The 19317-nt window shown below is 56.5% G+C and overlaps 1 protein-coding gene across 1 annotated transcript in view; it reads left to right on the forward strand.

Moving 5' to 3' along the window:
* The window catches only part of senp1 (SUMO specific peptidase 1), a gene marked incomplete at its 3' end in the record, with an annotated part of 40899 nt that extends 22103 nt beyond the window's left edge, over positions 1 to 18796 (forward strand). The window contains exons 7-15 of the mRNA XM_067976932.1: positions 2421 to 2536; positions 5974 to 6224; positions 7995 to 8058; positions 9156 to 9194; positions 9635 to 9719; positions 12464 to 12649; positions 14946 to 15077; positions 16753 to 16956; positions 18717 to 18796. Of these exons, the coding sequence (XP_067833033.1) occupies positions 2421 to 2536; positions 5974 to 6224; positions 7995 to 8058; positions 9156 to 9194; positions 9635 to 9719; positions 12464 to 12649; positions 14946 to 15077; positions 16753 to 16956; positions 18717 to 18796 (1157 nt within the window). The remainder of the gene's footprint in view (positions 1 to 2420; positions 2537 to 5973; positions 6225 to 7994; positions 8059 to 9155; positions 9195 to 9634; positions 9720 to 12463; positions 12650 to 14945; positions 15078 to 16752; positions 16957 to 18716) is intronic.
* Between the last annotated feature and the right edge of the window lie 521 nt (positions 18797 to 19317).

The raw sequence follows: 19317 nt of genomic DNA on the forward strand, positions 1-19317 counted from the left end.
TGGGGGGAGAGAGAGCAGTGTGTTTATTAATGAATGGGGGGGGGGGAGAGAGAGAGCAGTGTGTTTATTAATGAATGGGGGGGAGAGAGAGCAGTGTGTTTATTAATGAATGGGGGGAGAGAGAGCAGTGTGTTTATTAATGAATGGGGGGGAGAGAGAGCAGTGTGTTTATTAATGAATGGGGGGGAGAGAGAGCAGTGTGTTTATTAATGAATGGGGGGGGGGAGAGAGCAGTGTGTTTATTAATGAATGGGGGGGGGGGGAGAGAGCAGTGTGTTTATTAATGAATGGGGGGGGGGGGGAAGAGAGCAGTGTGTTTATCAATGAATGGGGGGGGGGAGAGAGCAGTGTGTTTATTAATGAATGGGGGGAGAGAGAGCAGTGTGTTTATTAATGAATGGGGGGGAGAGAGAGAGCAGTGTGTTTATTAATGAATGGGGGGAGCCTGTCTGTTCTCTGTGTCTGTCGTGTGTGTGCGCGCGCCTGTCGTTCTGTGTGTGTGTGTGCCTGTCGTTCTGTGTGTGTGTGTCTGTGTGTGTGTGTGCGCGCGCCTGTCGTTCTGTGTGTGTGTGTGCTGTGTGTGTGTGTGTGCTGTGTGCCTGTCGTTCTGTGGTGTGTCGTCGTGTGTGCGGCCTGTCGTCTGTGTGTGCGTGTGCCTGTCGTTCTGTGTGTGCGTGTGCCTGTCGTTCTGTGTGTGCGTGTGCCTGTCGTTCTGTGTGTGCGTGTGCCTGTCGTTCTGTGTGTGCGTGTGCCTGTCGTTCTGTGTGTGCGTGTGCCTGTCGTTCTGTGTGTGCGTGTGCCTGTCGTTCTGTGTGTGCGTGTGCCTGTCGTTCTGTGTGTGCGTGTGCCTGTCGTTCTGTGTGTGCGTGTGCCTGTCGTTCTGGTGTGTGCGTGTGCCTGTCGTTCTGTGTGTGCGTGTGCCTGTCGTTCTGTGTGTGCGTGTGCCTGTCGTTCTGTGTGTGCGTGTGCCTGTCGTTCTGTGTGTGCGTGTGCCTGTCGTTCTGTGTGTGCGTGTGCCTGTCGTTCTGTGTGTGCGTGTGCCTGTCGTTCTGTGTGTGCGTGTGCCTGTCGTTCTGTGTGTGCGTGTGCCTGTCGTTCTGTGTGTGCGTGTGCCTGTCGTTCTGTGTGTGCGTGTGCCTGTCGTCTGTGTGTGCGTGTGCCTGTCGTTCTGTGTGTGCGTGTGCCTGTCGTTCTGTGTGTGCGTGTGCCTGTCGTTCTGTGTGTGCCGTGTGCCTGTCGTTCTGTGTGTGCGTGTGCCTGTCGTTCTGTGTGTGTGCGTGTGCCTGTCGTGTCGTTCTGTGCGTGCGCAGTGTGCCTGTCGTGTCGTTCTGTGCGTGCGCGTGTGCCTGTCGTTCTGTGCGTGCGCGTGTGCCTGTCGTTCTGTGCGTGAGCGTGTGCCTGTCGTTCTGTGCGTGCGCGTGTGCCTGTCGTTCTGTGCGTGAGCGTGTGCCTGTCGTTCTGTGAGTGCGTGTGCCTGTCGTTCTGTGTGTGCGTGTGCCTGTCGTTCTGTGTGTGCGTGTGCCTGTCGTTCTGTGTGTGCGTGTGCCTGTCGTTCTGTGTGTGCGTGTGCCTGTCGTTCTGTGTGTGCGTGTGCCTGTCGTTCTGTGTGTGCGTGTGCCTGTCGTTCTGTGCGTCGCGTGTGCCTGTCGTTCTGTGAGTGTGCGTGTGCCTGTCGTGTCGTTCTGTGCGTGCGCGTGTGCCTGTCGTGTCGTTCTGTGCGTGCGCGTGTGCCTGTCGTTCTGTGCGTGAGCGTCGTGCCTGTCGTTCTGTGCTGTGTGCGTGTGCCTCGTTCGGTGCGTGAGCGTGTGCCTGTCGTTCTGTGCGTGAGCGTGTGCCTGTCGTTCTGTGCGTGCGCGTGTGCCTGTCGTTCTGTGCGTGCGCGTGTGCCTGTCGTTCTGTGCGTGCGCGTGTGCTGTCGTTCTGCGTGCCGTGGCCTGTCGTCTGTGCGTGCGCGTGTGCCTGTCGTGATCTGTGCTGTGCGCGTGTGCCTGTCGTTCTGTGCGTGCGCGTGTGCCTGTCGTTCTGTGCGTGCGCGTGTGCCTGTCGTTCTGTTGTGAGCTTCGTGCCGCGTGTGCACTGTCGTTCTGTGCGTGCGCGTGTGCCTGTCGTTCTGTGCGTGCGCGTGTGCCTGTCGTTCTGTGCGTGCGCGTGTGCCTGTCGTTCTGTGCGTGGCGCGTGTGCCTGTCGTTCTGTGCGTGCGCGTGTGCCTGTCGTTCTGTGCGTTGCGCGTGTGCCTGTCGTTCTGTGCGTGCGCGCGTGCCTGTCGTTCTGTGCGTGCGCGTGTGCCTGTCGTTCTGTGCGTGGCGCGCGCGCCTGCCTGTGTCTGCGTGCGTGTATTTGTAGGGGGAGCCTGGAGCCCTTTACCCACTGGACCGGCCTGGTGATTCTCTCTCTTGCGTTTCTTTTCCCCCCCCCCCCAGACCATTTGCAGAGAGGAGAAGGAGCTCTACAGGCAGCTGCTCAAGGTGGTGATCTCCGATTACAGTAACAAATCGTCGCTCTCCAGGGTCTCCAGCCCCCTCAGGCACCGAGAGCTGTGGAGTACAACCCGACCTGCGCCGTGCCCCCTCCCCTCGCTGTCCCACGTCTGCTCCCGGCCTGGCAACGCCTTGATTTTAAAATCCTCGCGTTACAAATCCTTTCCTCCGTCCGGCCGTCGCTAGTAACACGGAGCCCCTGCTCGCAGAGTCACCGCTTCCTGAAAATAATCAGGCGGTGGTTTGGGGCGGTGGGTGGGGGTTTATTCTAATCTTTTAGATTTTACTGCAGTCTCTTTCTCTCTCTTCGCCCCCCCCACCCCCAGCCCTGGTTGAAGGTACCGACTCTTGGTAAGAAACGGGAGCAGGAGTCGGTCCTACGGCCCCCTCGAACCTGCCCCGCCGTTCATTCGGATCATGGCTGATCATCGACCTCAACTCCACTTTCCCGCCCGACGTCCCCGTGTCCCTCGATTTCCCCCCCCCCCCCCCGAGAGTCCGAAAATCCATCGATCTCAGCCTTGAATATACTCGACGACCGAGCATCCACAGCCCTCTGGGGTGGAGAATATCAAAGATTCACGACCCTCCGAGTGAAGAAATTCCTCCTCATCTCAGTCCTAAATGGCCGACCCCTGGTCCTGCGACCGTGCCCCCCCCCCCCCTGCCCCCCTCCCCAGTTCATAGTCTCGGTATAAGTGGTCAGTGGACGATTTAGGACTGAGATCAGGAGCAATTTCTATCCTGGAGCATGATCGCAGACGCTAGCACACGACTATTTGGCCAGAGAATGCATCACGGCCAAGGCCGATCCTAACCCCCCACTCACCCTCATCTCTCACCCCCACCCGCTCACGTTTCAGCAGGGGTGGCTGATTTAATTTTGTTTCCTCCCCGCCCTGGCGCCAACCCCTTTGTTTACATGGAAGTGTACCTCGCTTTCTCGGGTCGCTGCCCGCCGTGTGACACTGTAACGCAGAAGGGTTGCGCATCCTTGGACGAGGGCGCCCTGTCCGTCCAGCAGTGCGGACTCCCAAGACCCCGTGACGTTCTATAACCCACAAACGGAAAGTTACGGCACAGAAGGAGGCCATTCGGCCCACAGTGTCCGTGCTGGCCGAAAAAGAGCCATCCAACTTTCCCGCACCCGGTCCGTAGCCCTGTCGGTTTCGGCACTTCAGGTACTTTTTAAACGAGTTGGGGGTTTCTGCCTCTCCCACCCTCTCAGGCAGTGAGTTCCAGAGCCCTGGGTGAAAAGATTTCTCCTCAGCTCCCCTCCAATCCTTCATACCGATTACTTTAAATCTATGCCCCCCCCCACCCCTGGTTATTGACCCCTCTGCTAAGGGAAATAGGTCCTTCCCATCCACTCTGTCGAGCCCCGTCATAATTTTATACACCTCAAATAAATCTCCCCTCAGCCTCCTCTGTTCCAAAGAAAACAACCCCAGCCGGTCCAATCTTTCCTCACAGCCAAAACTCCCCAGCCCTGGCAACATCCTCGTTCATCTTCTCCGTACCCTCTCTAGTGCGATCACAGACCCAGACATGAGGCGAGGGAAACCCCCTCAGTGATGGAGAACTCTGGGAACCGCGGGCCCAGAGTCACCTGTTCCTCCCGAGCACTGACCCCACGTCGTGCCTCAAATCGCCCGTCGACTGTCTCCCACAATGTTATGTTCTGAAAGAAACCGGTCTGAATTGAATCAACGCTGACTAACTCCCACCCTCTCTCCCCCCGGGGGAGCCTGTTCCACAGATCGACCACTCGCTCACTGAAATATTGTTTCTCGCAGATAATGCACTTAGGGAGGGCAAACAGTAAAAGGGAACACGCAGTGAACGGGAATATATTGAGAGGGGTAGAGGAAGTGAGAGACCTTGGAGTGCATGTGCACGGGTCCCTGAAGGTGGCAGTACAGGTAGATAAGGTTAAGAACATAAGAAATAGGAGCAGGAGGAGGCCAATCGGCCCCTCGAGCCTGCTCCGCCATTCAATAAGATCATGGCTGATCTGATCCTAACCTCAAATCTAAATTCATGTCCAATTTCCTGCCCGCTCCCCATAACCCCTAATTCCCTTTACTTCTAGGAAACTGTCTATTTCTGTTTTAAATTTATTTAATGATGTAGCTTCCACAGCTTCCCGGGGCAGCAAATTCCACAGACCTACTACCCTCTGAGTGAAGAAGTTTCTCCTCATCTCAGTGTTGAAAGAGCAGCCCCTTATTCGAAGATTATGCCCCCTAGTTCTAGTTTCACCCATCCTTGGGAACATCCTTACCGCATCCACCCGATCAAGCCCCTTCACAATCTTATATGTTTCAATAAGATCGCCTCTCATTCTTCTGAACTCCAATGAGTAGAGTCCCAATCTACTCAACCTCTCCTCATATGTCCACCCCCTCATCCCCGGGATTAACCGAGTGAACCTTCTTTGTACTGCCTCGAGAGCAAGTATGTCTTTTCTTAAGTACGGAGACCAAAACTGTATGCAGTATTCCAGGTGCGGTCTCACCAATACCTTATATAACTGCAGCAATACCTCCCTGTTTTTATATTCTATCCCCCTAGGTTGTGAAGAAGGCATACGGAATGCTCTCCGTTATTAGCCGAGGTATAGAATACAAAAGCAGGGATGTAATGATGGAACTGTATAAAACGCTGGTAAGGCCGCAGCTGGAGTATTGTGCGCAGTTCTGGTCACCACATTACAGGAAGGGACGTAATTGCTCTGGAGAGAGTGCAGAGAAGATTTACAAGAACGTTGCCAGGGGCTTGAAAATTTGCAGCTACGGGGAGAGACTGGATAGGCTGGGGTTGTTTTCCTTGGAGCAGAGGGGAGACTCGATTGAGGTGTGCAAAATTATGAGGGGCCCGGATAGAGTAGACAGGAAGTACCTGTTTCCCCTAGCGGAGAGCTCAAGAACTAGAGGACACGGATTTAATCTGATTGGGGAAGGATTAGAGGGGACATGAGGAAAAACTTTTTTACCCAGAGGGTGGTGGGTGTATGGAATTCGCTGCCCGAATTGGTGGTGGAGGCAGGGACCCTCAACTCTTTAAAAAAAAAGTACCTGGACCTGCACCTAAAGTGCTGTAAGCTGCAGGGCTACGGACCGGGTGCTGGAAGGTGGGATTAGAACGGGCACCTGGTTGTTCTCCGAGCCGGCACGGACACGATGGGCCGAACGGCCGCCTTCCGCGCTGGTTCTAGATCAGGTTTGAATTTGCCGCCTTCAAACGCTGGCCGTCTCCGCTGCCCTGGACAGGGCGAAACAGCCTGTCTAATCCCTGTAGAATCGTCAGAACAGCAATGGTATCACCGTCTCCCGTCCACGGCCTCGCTCCTGGCTCCCACCCCCTGGACAGGCAGCGCTGGCCGGGATCGGGGTCGTGGGGGTGCGGAGGGGATGGGGGCGTCCAGTAGTTGAACCTCCTCGCGCCGTCTTTCACCTCCTTCATCTCCGTGCGCTTTCGCTCTTCTGATTTTCAGGTCGGGCTTCCTCGGCTCGAGCCAGCGTCTCTTTCAGAAGATGGTTTCCAGCGACGGCCGTCACACGGCAGCCAGCAGCGTCGTCAGCTCGGAGCACCCCTCCTGGGGGGACCCCTCCTCCAGCCCCCTCCCCGCCAGCCCCCCGCACGCGGGCAACCACGTCTCCAGCTGCGAGGTGGGCTCGAGCCCCAGCCGGAGCGTCAGCCCGGCCCTGCCGGAGGGAGTTCCAGGAGCGGACACGATGTCCACAGGTAGGAGAAAAGGGCCCACCCTGGGCAGGCGCCTCGCTCTTCCGTCTGCCCCTCCTCTCCTGAAGACCCTGACTCTCGCGGGGCATGGCGGGTGGGGGTGAGGGAGCTGCTGCCCGAACTCTCCGGTACCTCACGGGCAGAGACGTCAATAGCTGCAGCTCGGCCAGAGAATCTTATCGGAGGGACGTGGACTCTCTTCACTGCAGCGGAGAAGGTGACGAGGAGATCTGACGGAGGTGCTCGCAGATAGGGGTCTTGACCAAGCGAGAGGGGGACAGAGACTGTCTCTCCGCTGGCTGGGTGGCCGGAGATGGTCAAAAGGAGGAAGGGTGGGCCCAGGGGAAGCCTTTTATTGAATGCCTTTAATGCAGAGTGGTGTTCGAGCGTTAAAATGCTGGCCAGGGGTGGCAGCAGAATCCAGAATAACTTTCAAAAGGGCAAGGGGATAATTTGTGGGAGAGAAAAGAATTTAAAGGTCGGGGAATGGGGCTGAGGGGAGAGATCTCTCGCAGGGAGAGGGGGTATGGGGGGGAATGGGACTGAGGGGAGAGATCTCTCGCAGGGAGAGGGGGTACAGGGGGCGATGGGGGGAATGGGGCTGAGGGGAGAGATCTCTCGCAGGGAGAGGGGGTACAGGGGGCGATGGGGGGAATGGGGCTGAGGGGAGAGATCTCTCGCAGGGAGAGGGGGTACAGGGGGCGATGGGGGGAATGGGACTGAGGGGAGAGATCTCTCGCAGGGAGAGGGGGTACAGGGGGCGATGGGGGGAATGGGGCTGAGGGGAGAGATCTCTCGCAGGGAGAGGGGGTATGGGGGGAATGGGACTGAGGGGAGAGATCTCTCGCAGGGAGAGGGGGTACAGGGGGCGATGGGGGGAATGGGACTGAGGGGAGAGATCTCTCGCAGGGAGAGGGGGTACAGGGGGCGATGGGGGGAATGGGACTGAGGGGAGAGATCTCTCGCAGGGAGAGGGGGTACAGGGGGCGATGGGGAGTTGGGGAATGAGTCTGAGGGGAGAGATCTTTCGCGGAGAGGGTATAGGGTACGATGGTGAAAGGGGGAATGGGACTGAGGGGAGAGATCTCTCGCAGGGAGAGGGGGTACAGGGGGCGATGGGGGGAATGGGACTGAGGGGAGAGATCTCTCGCAGGGAGAGGGGGTACAGGGGGCGATGGGGAGTTGGGGAATGAGTCTGAGGGGAGAGATCTTTCGCGGAGAGGGTATAGGGTACGATGGTGAAAGGGGGAATGGGACTGAGGGGAGAGATCTTTCACAGAGAGAGGGTACAGGGGGCGATGGGGGAAAGGGGGAATGAGTCTGAGGGGAGAGATCACTCTGAGAGAGGGTACAGGGGTGATGGGCTGAGCTGCCTCCTATGCTGTAAAATTGTTTTACGCAGCGAACCGTGCCTCTCCACTTCCACTGCCGCAGTTTTCTGCCGTTGAGTGGGCAGCTGATAGTTTGTCTGCCAGTAATTCCCACCGGGGAGGTGCTGGTATCGGCGGGGTTGGGGGGGCCTTCTCTGCCCGTGTTGCTCTCCCACCCCGCCCCTCCCAGTAGACACGCCCCAAAGGTGCTGCTCCTGTGTCCGCAGGAGTGACGGGGGGGGAGGAATCCAGGGGGTGAGTGGAGTTTGCAAACCGGGCCTGGTTACTGCTCGTTCAGATTGTGGCGCTGGGATTGGTGGCGATGAGAGGTTTCCCTCCCTCGTCTCGTGGCGTGGCTCACTGCCGGCACCTTCCCATCGGGGTTTTTCTGTTCCGTCCACAGGATCAGACTCTGAATCGGTGATCGTCGTGAAGGTGAAAGAGGCTCCAGAACGCGACCGTGCGAGGTAGGGGGTGTTCGATTCGACTCGCGACTCAGAGCAACGTACCTGGCCCGGCTTTACTCTGTATCTAACCCTGTACCTGACCCTGGGAGTGTTTGATGGGACAGTGTAGAGGGAGCTTTACTCTGTATCTAACCCTGTATCTGCCCTGGGAGTGTTTGATGGGACAGTGTAGAGGGAGCTTTACTCTGTATCTAACCCTGTACCTGACCCTGGGAGTGTTTGATGGGACAGTGTAGAGGGAGCTTTACTCTGTATCTAACCCTGTACCTGACCCTGGGAGTGTTTGATGGGACAGTGTAGAGGGAGCTTTACTCTGTATCTAACCCTATACCTGACCCTGGGAGTGTTTGATGGGACAGTGTAGAGGGAGATTTACTCTGTATCTAACCCTGTACCTGCCCTGGGAGTGTTTGATGGGACAGTGTAGAGGGAGCTTTACTCTGTATCTAACCCTGTACCTGCCCTGGGAGTGTTTGATGGGACAGTGTAGAGGGAGCTTTACTCTGTATCTAACCCTGTACCTGACCCTGGGAGTGTTTGATGGGACAGTGTAGAGGGAGCTTTACTCTGTATCTAACCCTGTACCTGCCCTGGGAGTGTTTGATGGGACAGTGTAGAGGGAGCTTTACTCTGTATCTAACCCTGTACCTGACCCTGGGAGTGTTTGACGGGACAGTGTAGAGGGAGCTTTACTCTGTATTTTTATCTCTGTGAAACCCATTATAACTTGTGCTGTGCCACGGTTGGGAAGGAGGTCGGGTGGTGGGGAAGGCTACACTTATCCTCAGCACTGCTGGGTGAGCAAGTGGAGAGTCGGGGTGAATCAGCCAGGGTTCCTGCTGCTTATCGCTCCCCACTTACCCCCTGTTTGGGGAGGCGGGTGTCAGGGGAAGGCCCTCCCCGACATAATCCAGGTTCACGGGCGAGGGGCCGACCTGCGGCTGTGGAAACCGCTCCCCCAGCGAGGGTCTGAGCCCCGGCGGGGAGGAGGGAGAGGGCTTGGGGGAAACCTGGGACTGACCAGAAGCCGGTCCACCCAGGACACTTACTGCCTTCATGTGCTGACGTTCTCTCTCTCCCTCTTTCTCTTTTTGCAGCATGCCTCACTTCGACGCACTGCATTGGATCAAAGAACTGTGAGTTTAAAACAAAATACAGACACGGCCTTGATTTACGCTCATCGGAACCGCGCAGCACGATTTGCCCCCGAAACACCGGCTCAAAAGACAAAAAAGACCGGGCGGGGGTTGTCTGTGGGCCCGTGCGGTGCCTCGCTGCCCTGCACTCGTTCCGGCTGTCCAAAGATTCAAAGCCTCTGGTGCCTCGGTACCGGTTTACGACAGGAAGAGTTACAGCACGTCAATAAAACGAAGCGCTGAACCGATTCCCTCAAAGCAGTCCCGCCGCACAGGGACAGACCTGTAACGACCCGAGCAGAACACCAGAGGCAGGAGGGGAGGGAGGACCAAAGGCTAGTCCAAGGGGTGGGCTTTAAGGAGGAGGAGTGGGAGGGAATTGTTGATTGTACACTCTGGGTTTTGCGCACTGACCCTGTAAACTCTCTCTTGTGCCTCAGCACGAGTATGTACGATTCCCGAGCCCGCGAGAGGCGGAGACTCATTGACGAGCAGGAGGCTTTGGCAGACCGCCTCAAGCAGCAGGTACGTTCCCCTCGGACTCGTGACGTGCAGACAGGTGCGCTACTGACTAAGGTCAGAGCTCGGGGGGGTGGGGGACGGACGGGTAGCAGAGCGGACAGCGAGCTGGCTACAAAACGGAAAACAGAGAGTCGGGGGGGGGGGTTAAGAGTAGATACCCAGAGTGGCAAAAGATCAGGGAATGGTGTCCCACAGGGATCGGTGCTGGGACCACTGCTGTTCACCATTTACATAAACCATTTGGACTCGGGAATCGGGAGTAGAATTTCAAAAATTTGCGGACGACACCAAATTGGGTTTGTATTTAATACCGAGGAAAAATGCATCAAAATACAAGAGGATATTAATAAACTCGCAGAACGGGCGTGTAATTGGTAAATGAATTTCAGTATAGATGAGTACGAGGAGGTGCATTTTGACAGGGAGAATAAGGAGGTCACACACTGCTCGGATAATAAGAGTCTAAATGGGGGTCGAGGGGCAGAGGGATCTGGGGGTACAGATACACAAATCACTAAAAGTAACGACACAGGTTAATAAGGACATAAAAAAGGCAAATCAAACACTGGGGGTCATTTCGAGAGGGATAGAATTGAAAAGCGGAGAAGTTGTGTTAAACTTGTAGAGAACCTTAGTTAGCCCCCACTTGGGGCACTGTGCACAGTTCTGGTCTCCATATACCTTGGTTAGACCACACTTGGAGCACTGTGCACAGTTCTGGTCTCCATATACCTTGGTCAGACCACACTTGGAGCACTGTGCACAGTTCTGGTCTCCATATACCTGGGTTAGACCACACTTGGAGCACTGTGCACAGTTCTGGTCTCCATATACCTGGGTTAGACCACACTTGGAGCACTGTGCACAGTTCTGGTCTCCATATACCTGGGTTAGACCACACTTGGAGCACTGTGCACAGTTCTGGTCTCCATATACCTTGGTTAGACCACACTCGGAGCACTGTGCGCAGTTCTGGTCTCCATATACCTGGGTTAGACCACACTCGGAGCACTGTGCACAGTGCTCCAAGTGTGGTCTAACCAAGGTATATGGAGACCAGAACTGTGCACAGTGCCCCAAGTGGGGGCTAACTAAGGTTCTCTACAAGTTTAACACAACTGGGTGGAGGATTGGTTATCAAACAGGAAGCAGAGAGTTGGGATAAATGGTTCATTTTCGGACTGGCAACCAGTAACCAGTGGTGTTCCACAGGGGTCGGTGCTGGGTCCCCAACTCTTTACAATCTATATTAACAATTTGGAGGAGGGGACCGAGTGCAACATATCAAAATTTGCAGATGATACAAAGATGGGAGGGAAAGTAGAGAGTGAGGAGGACATAAAAAACCTGCAAGGGGATATAGACAGGCTGGGTGAGTGGGCGGAGATTTGGCAGATGCAATATAATATTGGAAAATGTGAGGTTATGCACTTTGGCAGGAAAAATCAGAGAGCAAGTTATTATCTTAATGGCGAGAGACTGGAAAGTACTGCAGTACAAAGGGATCTGGGGGTCCTCGTGCAAGAAAATCAAAAAGTTGGTTTGCAGGTGCAGCAGGTGATCAAGAAAGCCAACGGAATGTTGGCTTTTATTGCTCGGGGGGATAGAATATAAAAACAAGGAGGTATTGCTGCAGTTATATAAGGTATTGGTGAGACCGCACCTGGAATACTGCATACAGTTTTGGTCTCCATACTTAAGAAAAGACATACTTGCTCTCGAGGCAGTACAAAGAAGGTTCACGCGGTTAATCCCGGGGATGAGGGGGCGGACATATGAGGAGAGGTTGAGTAGATTGGGACTCTACTCATTGGAGTTCAGAAGAATGAGAGGCGATCTTATTGAAACATATAAGATTGTGAAGGGGCTCGATCGGGTGGATGCAGTAAGGATGTTCCCAAAGATGGGTGAAACTAGAACTAGGGGGCATAATCTTAGAATAAGGGGCTGCTCTTTCAAAACTGAGATGAGGAGAAACTTCTTCACTCAGAGGGTGGTCGGTCTGTGGAATTTGCTGCCCCGGGAAGCTGTGGAAGCTCCATCATTAAATAAATTTAAAACAGAAATAGACAGTTTCCTAGAAGTAAAGGGAATTAGGGGTTATGGGGAGCGGGCAGGAAATTGGACATGAAGCTGAGTTCGGATCGGTCAATGCCCTTTGGGTGGCGGAGAGGGCCCAGGGGCTATGTGGCCGGGTCCTGCTCCGACTTCTTGTGTTCTTTAGATTTGTGGTTGGGATCAGATCAGCCATGATCTTATTGAATGGCGGAGCAGGCTCGAGGGGCCGATTGGCCTACTCCTGCTCCAATTTCTTATGTTCTTATGTTCTTATATACCTGGGTTAGACCACACTCGGAGCACTGTGCACAGTTCTGGTCTCCATATACCTTGGTTAGACCACACTTGGAGCACTGTGCACAGTTCTGGTCTCCATATTATCAAAAGGATATAGAGAAGGTGCAAAAAAGATTCAATGGGATGATACCAGAACTGAGGGGATATACTTATCAGGAAAGGCTGGAGCTTTTTTTTCTCTAGAAAAGAGAAGGCTGAGGGGTGACCCTTACATAGGAACAGGAGGTGGCCATTCTGCCCCTCGAGCTTATTACTTCGGAATGGGAGGGGGCCTGCCCCTGTTCCGATGTAACAGGATCGAGGGACATGTTGTGGGGCTGCTGCTGGTACATGGCACTGGGTGTCCTGGTGTAGTGAGTTACTGAGTGTGTCTGTGTGTGTGTGTGTGACAGAGGCTGCACGACAAGGATATTCTGTCCAAACGTGTCACCGCTCAGCTGCACCTCCGGGTGCCGCTGGATGAAGAAATCCCAATTGCAGAAATCCCTCACGAGGAGGGAGACGAGGAGGAGGAGGAGGAGGATGAGGAACCAAGGCCGCAGGTCGAGGAGGAGGAGGAGTTTCCGGAGCTCAGTGAGGTACCGTTCAGACGCCGCTGAAAACTGCTGGTTTCCTTCAGACGGGAGCCCCGTGGAGACCATCGTTGAAAGGCCCGCAGATTGACCGGGACCTCACCAGGGGGGCTCCCAGGGTTAGATTACGAGGAGAGGTTTGCACAAACTGGGGCTTGTGTTCCCTGGAATGCAGAGGGTTGAGGGGGTGGTCTTTTAGAATTTTGAAAGGAATCGATGGGGTCGACGGAGAGAAACGTTTTCCGCTGGTGGGTGGGGGAGTCCAGGACGAGGGGAGGACGCAAACCTTAAAATCAGAGCCGGGGCCGCTCAGGAGAGAAGTCAGAAAACACTTCACACAAAGGGCAGTCGGAGTGTGGGACTCTCTCCCGCAGAAAGCAGTAGGCGCTCGCTCAATTAGCAACATTAAATCATGAGATCGATGGATATTTTTTTTGCGAGACGAGGGGGATTGAGGGATCTGGAGCCAACGCGGGGAAATGGAGTTAGGATACAGAGCAGCCGTGATCTGACTGAATGGTGGAACGGGCTGGAGGGGCTGAATGGCCTCCTGTGTTCCCTCGACACTGTCCCGTCAAACACTCCCAGGGCAGGTACAGGGTTAGATACAGAGTAAAGCTCCCTCTACACTGTCCCGTCAAACACTCCCAGGGCAGGTACAGGGTTAGATACAGAGTAAAGCTCCCTCTACACTGTCCCATCAAACACTCCCAGGGTCAGGTACAGGGTTAGATACAGAGTAAAGCTCCCTCTACACTGTCCCATCAAACACTCCCAGGGTCAGGTACAGGGTTAGATACAGAGTAAAGCTCCCTCTACACTGTCCCATCAAACACTCCCAGGGTCAGGTACAGGGTTAGATACAGAGTAAAGCTCCCTCTACACTGTCCCATCAAACACTCCCAGGGTCAGGTACAGGGTTAGATACAGAGTAAAGCTCCCTCTACACTGTCCCATCAAACACTCCCAGGGCAGGTACAGGGTTAGATACAGAGTAAAGCTCCCTCCACACTGTCCCGTCAAACACTCCCAGGGTCAGGTACAGGGTTAGATACAGAGTAAAGCTCCCTCCACACTGTCCCATCAAACACTCCCAGGGCAGGTACAGGGTTAGATACAGAGTAAAGCTCCCTCCACACTGTCCCGTCAAACACTCCCAGGGGCAGGTACAGGGTTAGATACAGAGTAAAGCTCCCTCTACACTGTCCCATCAAACACTCCCAGGGGCAGGTACATGGTTAGATACAGAGTAAAGCTCCCTCTACACTGTCCCATCAAACACTCCCAGGGGCAGGTACAGGGTTAGATACAGAGTAAAGCTCCCTCTACACTGTCCCATCAAACACTCCCAGGGCAGGTACAGGGTTAGATACAGAGTAAAGCTCCCTCTACACTGTCCCATCAAACACTCCCAGGGTCAGGTACAGGGTTAGATACAGAGTAAAGCTCCCTCTACACTGTCCCGTCAAACACTCCCAGGTCAGGTACAGGGTTAGATACAGAGTAAAGCTCCCTCTACACTGTCCCATCAAACACTCCCAGGGCAGGTACAGGGTTAGATACAGAGTAAAGCTCCCTCTACACTGTCCCATCAAACACTCCCAGGGTCAGGTACAGGGTTAGATACAGAGTAAAGCTCCCTCTACACTGTCCCATCAAACACTCCCAGGGCAGGTACAGGGTTAGATACAGAGTAAAGCTCCCTCTACACTGTCCCGTCAAACACTCCCAGGTCAGGTACAGGGTTAGATACAGAGTAAAGCTCCCTCTACACTGTCCCATCAAACACTCCCAGGGTCAGGTACAGGGTTAGATACAGAGTAAAGCTCCCTCTACACTGTCCCATCAAACACTCCCAGGGTCAGGTACAGGGTTAGATACAGAGTAAAGCTCCCTCTACACTGTCCCATCAAACACTCCCAGGGTCAGGTACAGGGTTAGATACAGAGTGAAGCTCCCTCTACACTGTCCCATCAAACACTCCCAGGGGCAGGTACAGGGTTAGATACAGAGTAAAGCTCCCTCTACACCGTCCCATCAAACACTCCCAGGGCAGGTACAGGGTTAGATACAGAGTAAAGCTCCCTCTACACTGTCCCATCAAACACTCCCAGGGTCAGGTACAGGGTTAGATACAGAGTAAAGCTCCCTCTCGGTCTGTCCCAGCTCCCCACAACCCCCCGCCCCCCCAACCCCCCTTGCTGGATAAACTGCCGGAGCCTCTGGGGAGCTGTCACAACGTTTGTCTCGTGACAGAAAGTATCCTGACGGTGCGATAGTCTCCAGAACTGGTGTGTTGCAGGAAATGGAAGGGGAGGTGAGGAGAGCTTTCCGTCCCGGCAATCCCGACGAGGTGCTGAGCGAGGCGTTCCGACTGACCATCACGCGGAAGGACATCCATACCCTCAACCACCTCAACTGGCTGAATGACGAGGTAATGCCGGCCGGGGCTGGGCGGAAGGGGGTCCTGCGCTCCGGGACGCAGCAGCCGGAGGGCGTCTGCCGCCCTTCGAGGTCCCGCTGCGGCGCTTTAAAGGGGAGGAAGGGTCTCGGGCTCCCCGTGCCCCGAGACCGTCCCTGTGGTGGTCCTGGCGGGTTCGAGCCCCCCCCCCCCAACACTCCAGAGACTTGAGTCCCATGATCCAGGCTGACTTTCCCGGTGGCAGCACCGAGGGAGCGCCGCGCTGTCGGAGGGTCAGTACTGAGGGAACGCCGCACTGTCGGAGGGTCGGTACTGAGGGAGCGCCGCACTGTCGGAGGGTCAGTACTGAGGGAACGCCGCACTGTCGGAGGGTCAGGACTGAGGGAACGCCGCACTGTCGGAGGGTCAGTACTGAGGGAGCGCCGCACTGTCGGAGGGTCAGTACTGAGGGAGCGCCGCACTGTCGGAGGGTCAGTCCTGAGGGAGCGCCGCACTGTCGGAGGGTCAGTACTGAGGGAGCGCCGCACTGTCGGAGGGTCGGTACTGAGGGAGCGCCGCACTGTCGGAGGGTCAGTACTGAGGGAGCGCCGGAGGGTCGGTACTGAGGTAGCGCTGCACTGTCGGAGGGTCAGTACTGATGGAGCGCCGCGCTGTCGGAGGGTCAGTACTGAGGGAGCGCCGCACTGTGGGAGGGTCAGTACTGAGGGAGCGCCGGAGGGTCGGTACTGAGGTAGCGCTGCACTGTCGGAGGGTCAGTACTGATGGAGCGCCGCGCTGTCGGAGGGTCGGTACTGAGGGAGCGCCGCGCTGTCGGAGGGTCGGTACTGAGGGAGCGCCGCGCTGTCGGAGGGTCGGTACTGAGGGAGCGCCGCGCTGTCGGAGGGTCGGTACTGAGGGAGCGCCGCGCTGTCGGAGGGTCGGTACTGAGGGAGCGCCGCCCTGTCGGAGGGTCGGTACTGAGGGAGCGCCGCCCTGTCGGAGGGTCGGTACTGAGGGAGCGCCGCGCTGTCGGAGGGTCGGTACTGAGGGAGCGCCGCCCTGTCGGAGGGTCGGTACTGAGGGAGCGCCGCACTGTCGGAGGGTCGGTACTGAGGGAGCGCCGCGCTGTCGGAGGGTCGGTACTGAGGGAGCGCCGCGCTGTCGGAGGGTCGACACTGAGGGAGCGCCGCACTGTCGGGCGTGCTGTGTTTCGGATGGGACGTTAATCCGTGGTCCTTTCTGCTTGGCTCGGGTGGGTGTGAAATATCCCACGGCCACTATTGGATGAAGAGCAGGGGGGCGTCCTCCCCGGTGTCCGAGGGCCAATATTGATCCCTCGACCAACCTCACTAAATTAACCGGGCTGTCCGTTTGTTGCTGCTTGTGGGATCTTGCTGTGTGTAAAATGCCGACACAACGGCAGCGAAGTGGGGCTGTGTGCACGGGAGGCGTTGAATTGAAAGGCTATCCTCGGTTTTCGGGCCGCCCCCTAACCCCCTCGGCCCCACTCTCTCGAACACCCTCAACGGTGATGCCTCTGCAGCCGAACTGCTGCCAGTTCCCTCCCCTACCCGCCCGGTGGGCTCCACCCGAGAGTAGCGTAGCCCCCCGGCACCCTCCCGATCGTACCGAGGTCTGAGTGTTTGTTTACTCTGTGTCTCTCTCCCTCCCTCTCTCCCTCCCTCCCTCTCTCTCTCTCTCTCTCCAGGTGATTAACTTCTACATGAACCTGCTGGTGGTGAGGGGTAAGACCAGGGCCCTGCCCACTGTCCACGCCTTCAACACCTTCTTCTTCCCCAAGGTGAAGAGTGACGGGTACCAGGCGGTCAAGCGATGGACCAAGAAGGTGGACATCTTCGCCATGGACATCCTGCTGGTGCCCATTCACCTGGGCGTGCACTGGTGCCTGGCCGTGAGTTCGACCCTTCGACCTCCTTCCCTCACCCCCAACTCCGACCGAACCACCCCTCCCTCCTAATCCCCCTCGCCCCCACTCCCTGAAACTCCCTCCCTAATCCCCCTCACCCCCACTCCGACCGAACCACCCCTCCCTCCTAATCCCCCTCGCCCCCACTCCGACCGAACCACCCCTCCCTCCTAATCCCCCTCGCCCCCACTCCGACCGAACCACCCCTCCCTCCTAATCCCCCTCGCCCCCACTCCGACCGAACCACCCCTCCCTCCTAATCCCCCTCGCCCCCACTCCGACCGAACCACCCCTCCCTCCTAATCCCCCTCACCCCCACTCCCTGAAACTCCCCCCCCCCCCCCCCCCCCCTCGCCCCCGCTCCCTGAAACTCCCTCCCTAATCCCCCTCAACCTGACTCCCTCAAACTCCCTCCCAACTCCCCCTCACTCCCTGAAACTCCCTCCCTAATCCCCCGCTCCCTCCCTAATCCCCCGCTCCCTCCCTAATCCCCCGCTCCCTCCCTAATCCCCCGCTCCCTCCCTAATCCCCCGCTCCCTCCCTAATCCCTCGCTCCCTCCCTAATCCCCCCTCACCCCCCCGCTCCCTAATCCCCCCTCACCCCCCCGCTCCCTAATCCCCCCTCACCCCCCCCCGCTCCCTAATCCCCCCTCACCCCCCCCCCGCTCCCTAATCCCCCCTCACCCCCCCGCTCCCAAATCCCCCCTCACCCCCCCGCTCCCTCAAACTCCCCCCTCACCCCCCACTCCCTCAAACTCCCCCCTAATCCCCCACTCCCTCAAACTCCCCCCTAATCCCCCACTCCCTCAAACTCCCCCCCCTAATCCCCCACTCCCTCAAACTCCCTCCTTAATCCCCCACTCCTCCCCTAATCCCCCTCAAACTCCCTCCCCGATGTGTGTCGGGGTGGGATGTGCGCACACTGGGCACCAGGCTCCGCTCGGAGGGCAGGCCGGGATAATTCGACAGTCCCTGGGGGACGTGGTGCGGGGAACGGTGGTCGGTGGCGGGGAGGCGCCTGGCTACGCAGGTAGAGGGGGGGGATTCTCGCAGGGTGGTGGGGCTGTTTGTCCGTCCGTTCTGGGGTTTTGTGGAGAGGAGCTGGGCGGTTTCGTGCTCCGGGCTGCCCCGCACCCACCCCCTCCCGCCGGCCATTCAGCGAGGCGAACGCTCTTCCTCCCCAGGCTGCCTCGAGTGAATGTCGAGGTCCCACGGTCGACAAGACGGCCCTTAACGCACTCGGAGAGGGCGAGACCTTCCCCGGTGCCTGAGCTGGGTTTGACCCCCGGTCGCAAAGAGTGAAAGGTGGATATAAAATACCCTTCCCTCCGACGCCCTGTTGCATCCCGTTCCTTATACTGCAACTGCCGATGTCTCCTGCAGACTAACCAGCTAGACGGTGATCTTACAGCAACGTGCTTCTCAGTGCCAGGATCAACCACTTTCTCAGTGGGGCGAGGGTCAAACCGGGGAAAGGGTGGGGGGGTTTAGGGCCGAGATCAGGAGGTTCCGCACAAAGAGAGAGAGAGAGAGAGACCGGCAATCGATCACGGACCTCCCGGATGGGCCGAACGGCCTCCCTCGTCCGTTATCAATCCTCTGATTATCCCGAAAGCGAGAGCAGCTGCGTCGCAGCGGCCAGCCGCGCAGGAGTGAGAGGGCGTGCCGCTGTACCGTTACACGCGGGATGCGAGGTACGCGGAGAATGCGAGCTCACCTCCGTGACATGTCTGTTTGGTGGACAGGTCGTGGATTTCAGAAAGAAGACAGTCTCTTACTACGATTCGATGGGAGGTAGCAACGATGAGGCCTGCAGGATATTACTGTGAGTATTAAGGAAGGGTGCGGGATATTACTGTGAGTGTTAGTGAAGGGTGCGGGATATTACTGAGTATTGGTGAAGGGTGCGGGATATTACTGAGAGTATTGGTGAAGGGTGCGGGATATTACTGAGAGTATTGGTGAAGGGTGCGGGATATTACTGAGAGTATTGGTGAAGGGTGTGGGATATTACTGAGTATTGGTGAAGGGTGCGGGATATTACTGAGTATTAGTGAAGGGTGCGGGATATTACTGAGTATTGGTGAAGGGTGTGGGATATTACTGAGTATTAGTGAAGGGTGTGGGATATTACTGAGTATTGGTGAAGCGTGTGGGATATTACTGTGAGTATTGGTGAAGGGTGTGGGATATTACTGAGTATTGGTGAAGGGTGCGGGATATTACTGAGTATTGGTGAAGGGTGCGGGATATTACTGAGTATTGGTGAAGGGTGCGGGATATTACTGAGAGTATTGGTGAAGGGTGCGGATTATTACTGAGAGTATTGGTGAAGGGTGCGGGATA

Source organism: Heptranchias perlo, unplaced genomic scaffold, assembly GCF_035084215.1.
Source record: "Heptranchias perlo isolate sHepPer1 unplaced genomic scaffold, sHepPer1.hap1 HAP1_SCAFFOLD_1130, whole genome shotgun sequence".
In the NCBI taxonomy this organism is placed as follows: Eukaryota; Metazoa; Chordata; class Chondrichthyes; order Hexanchiformes; family Hexanchidae; genus Heptranchias; species Heptranchias perlo.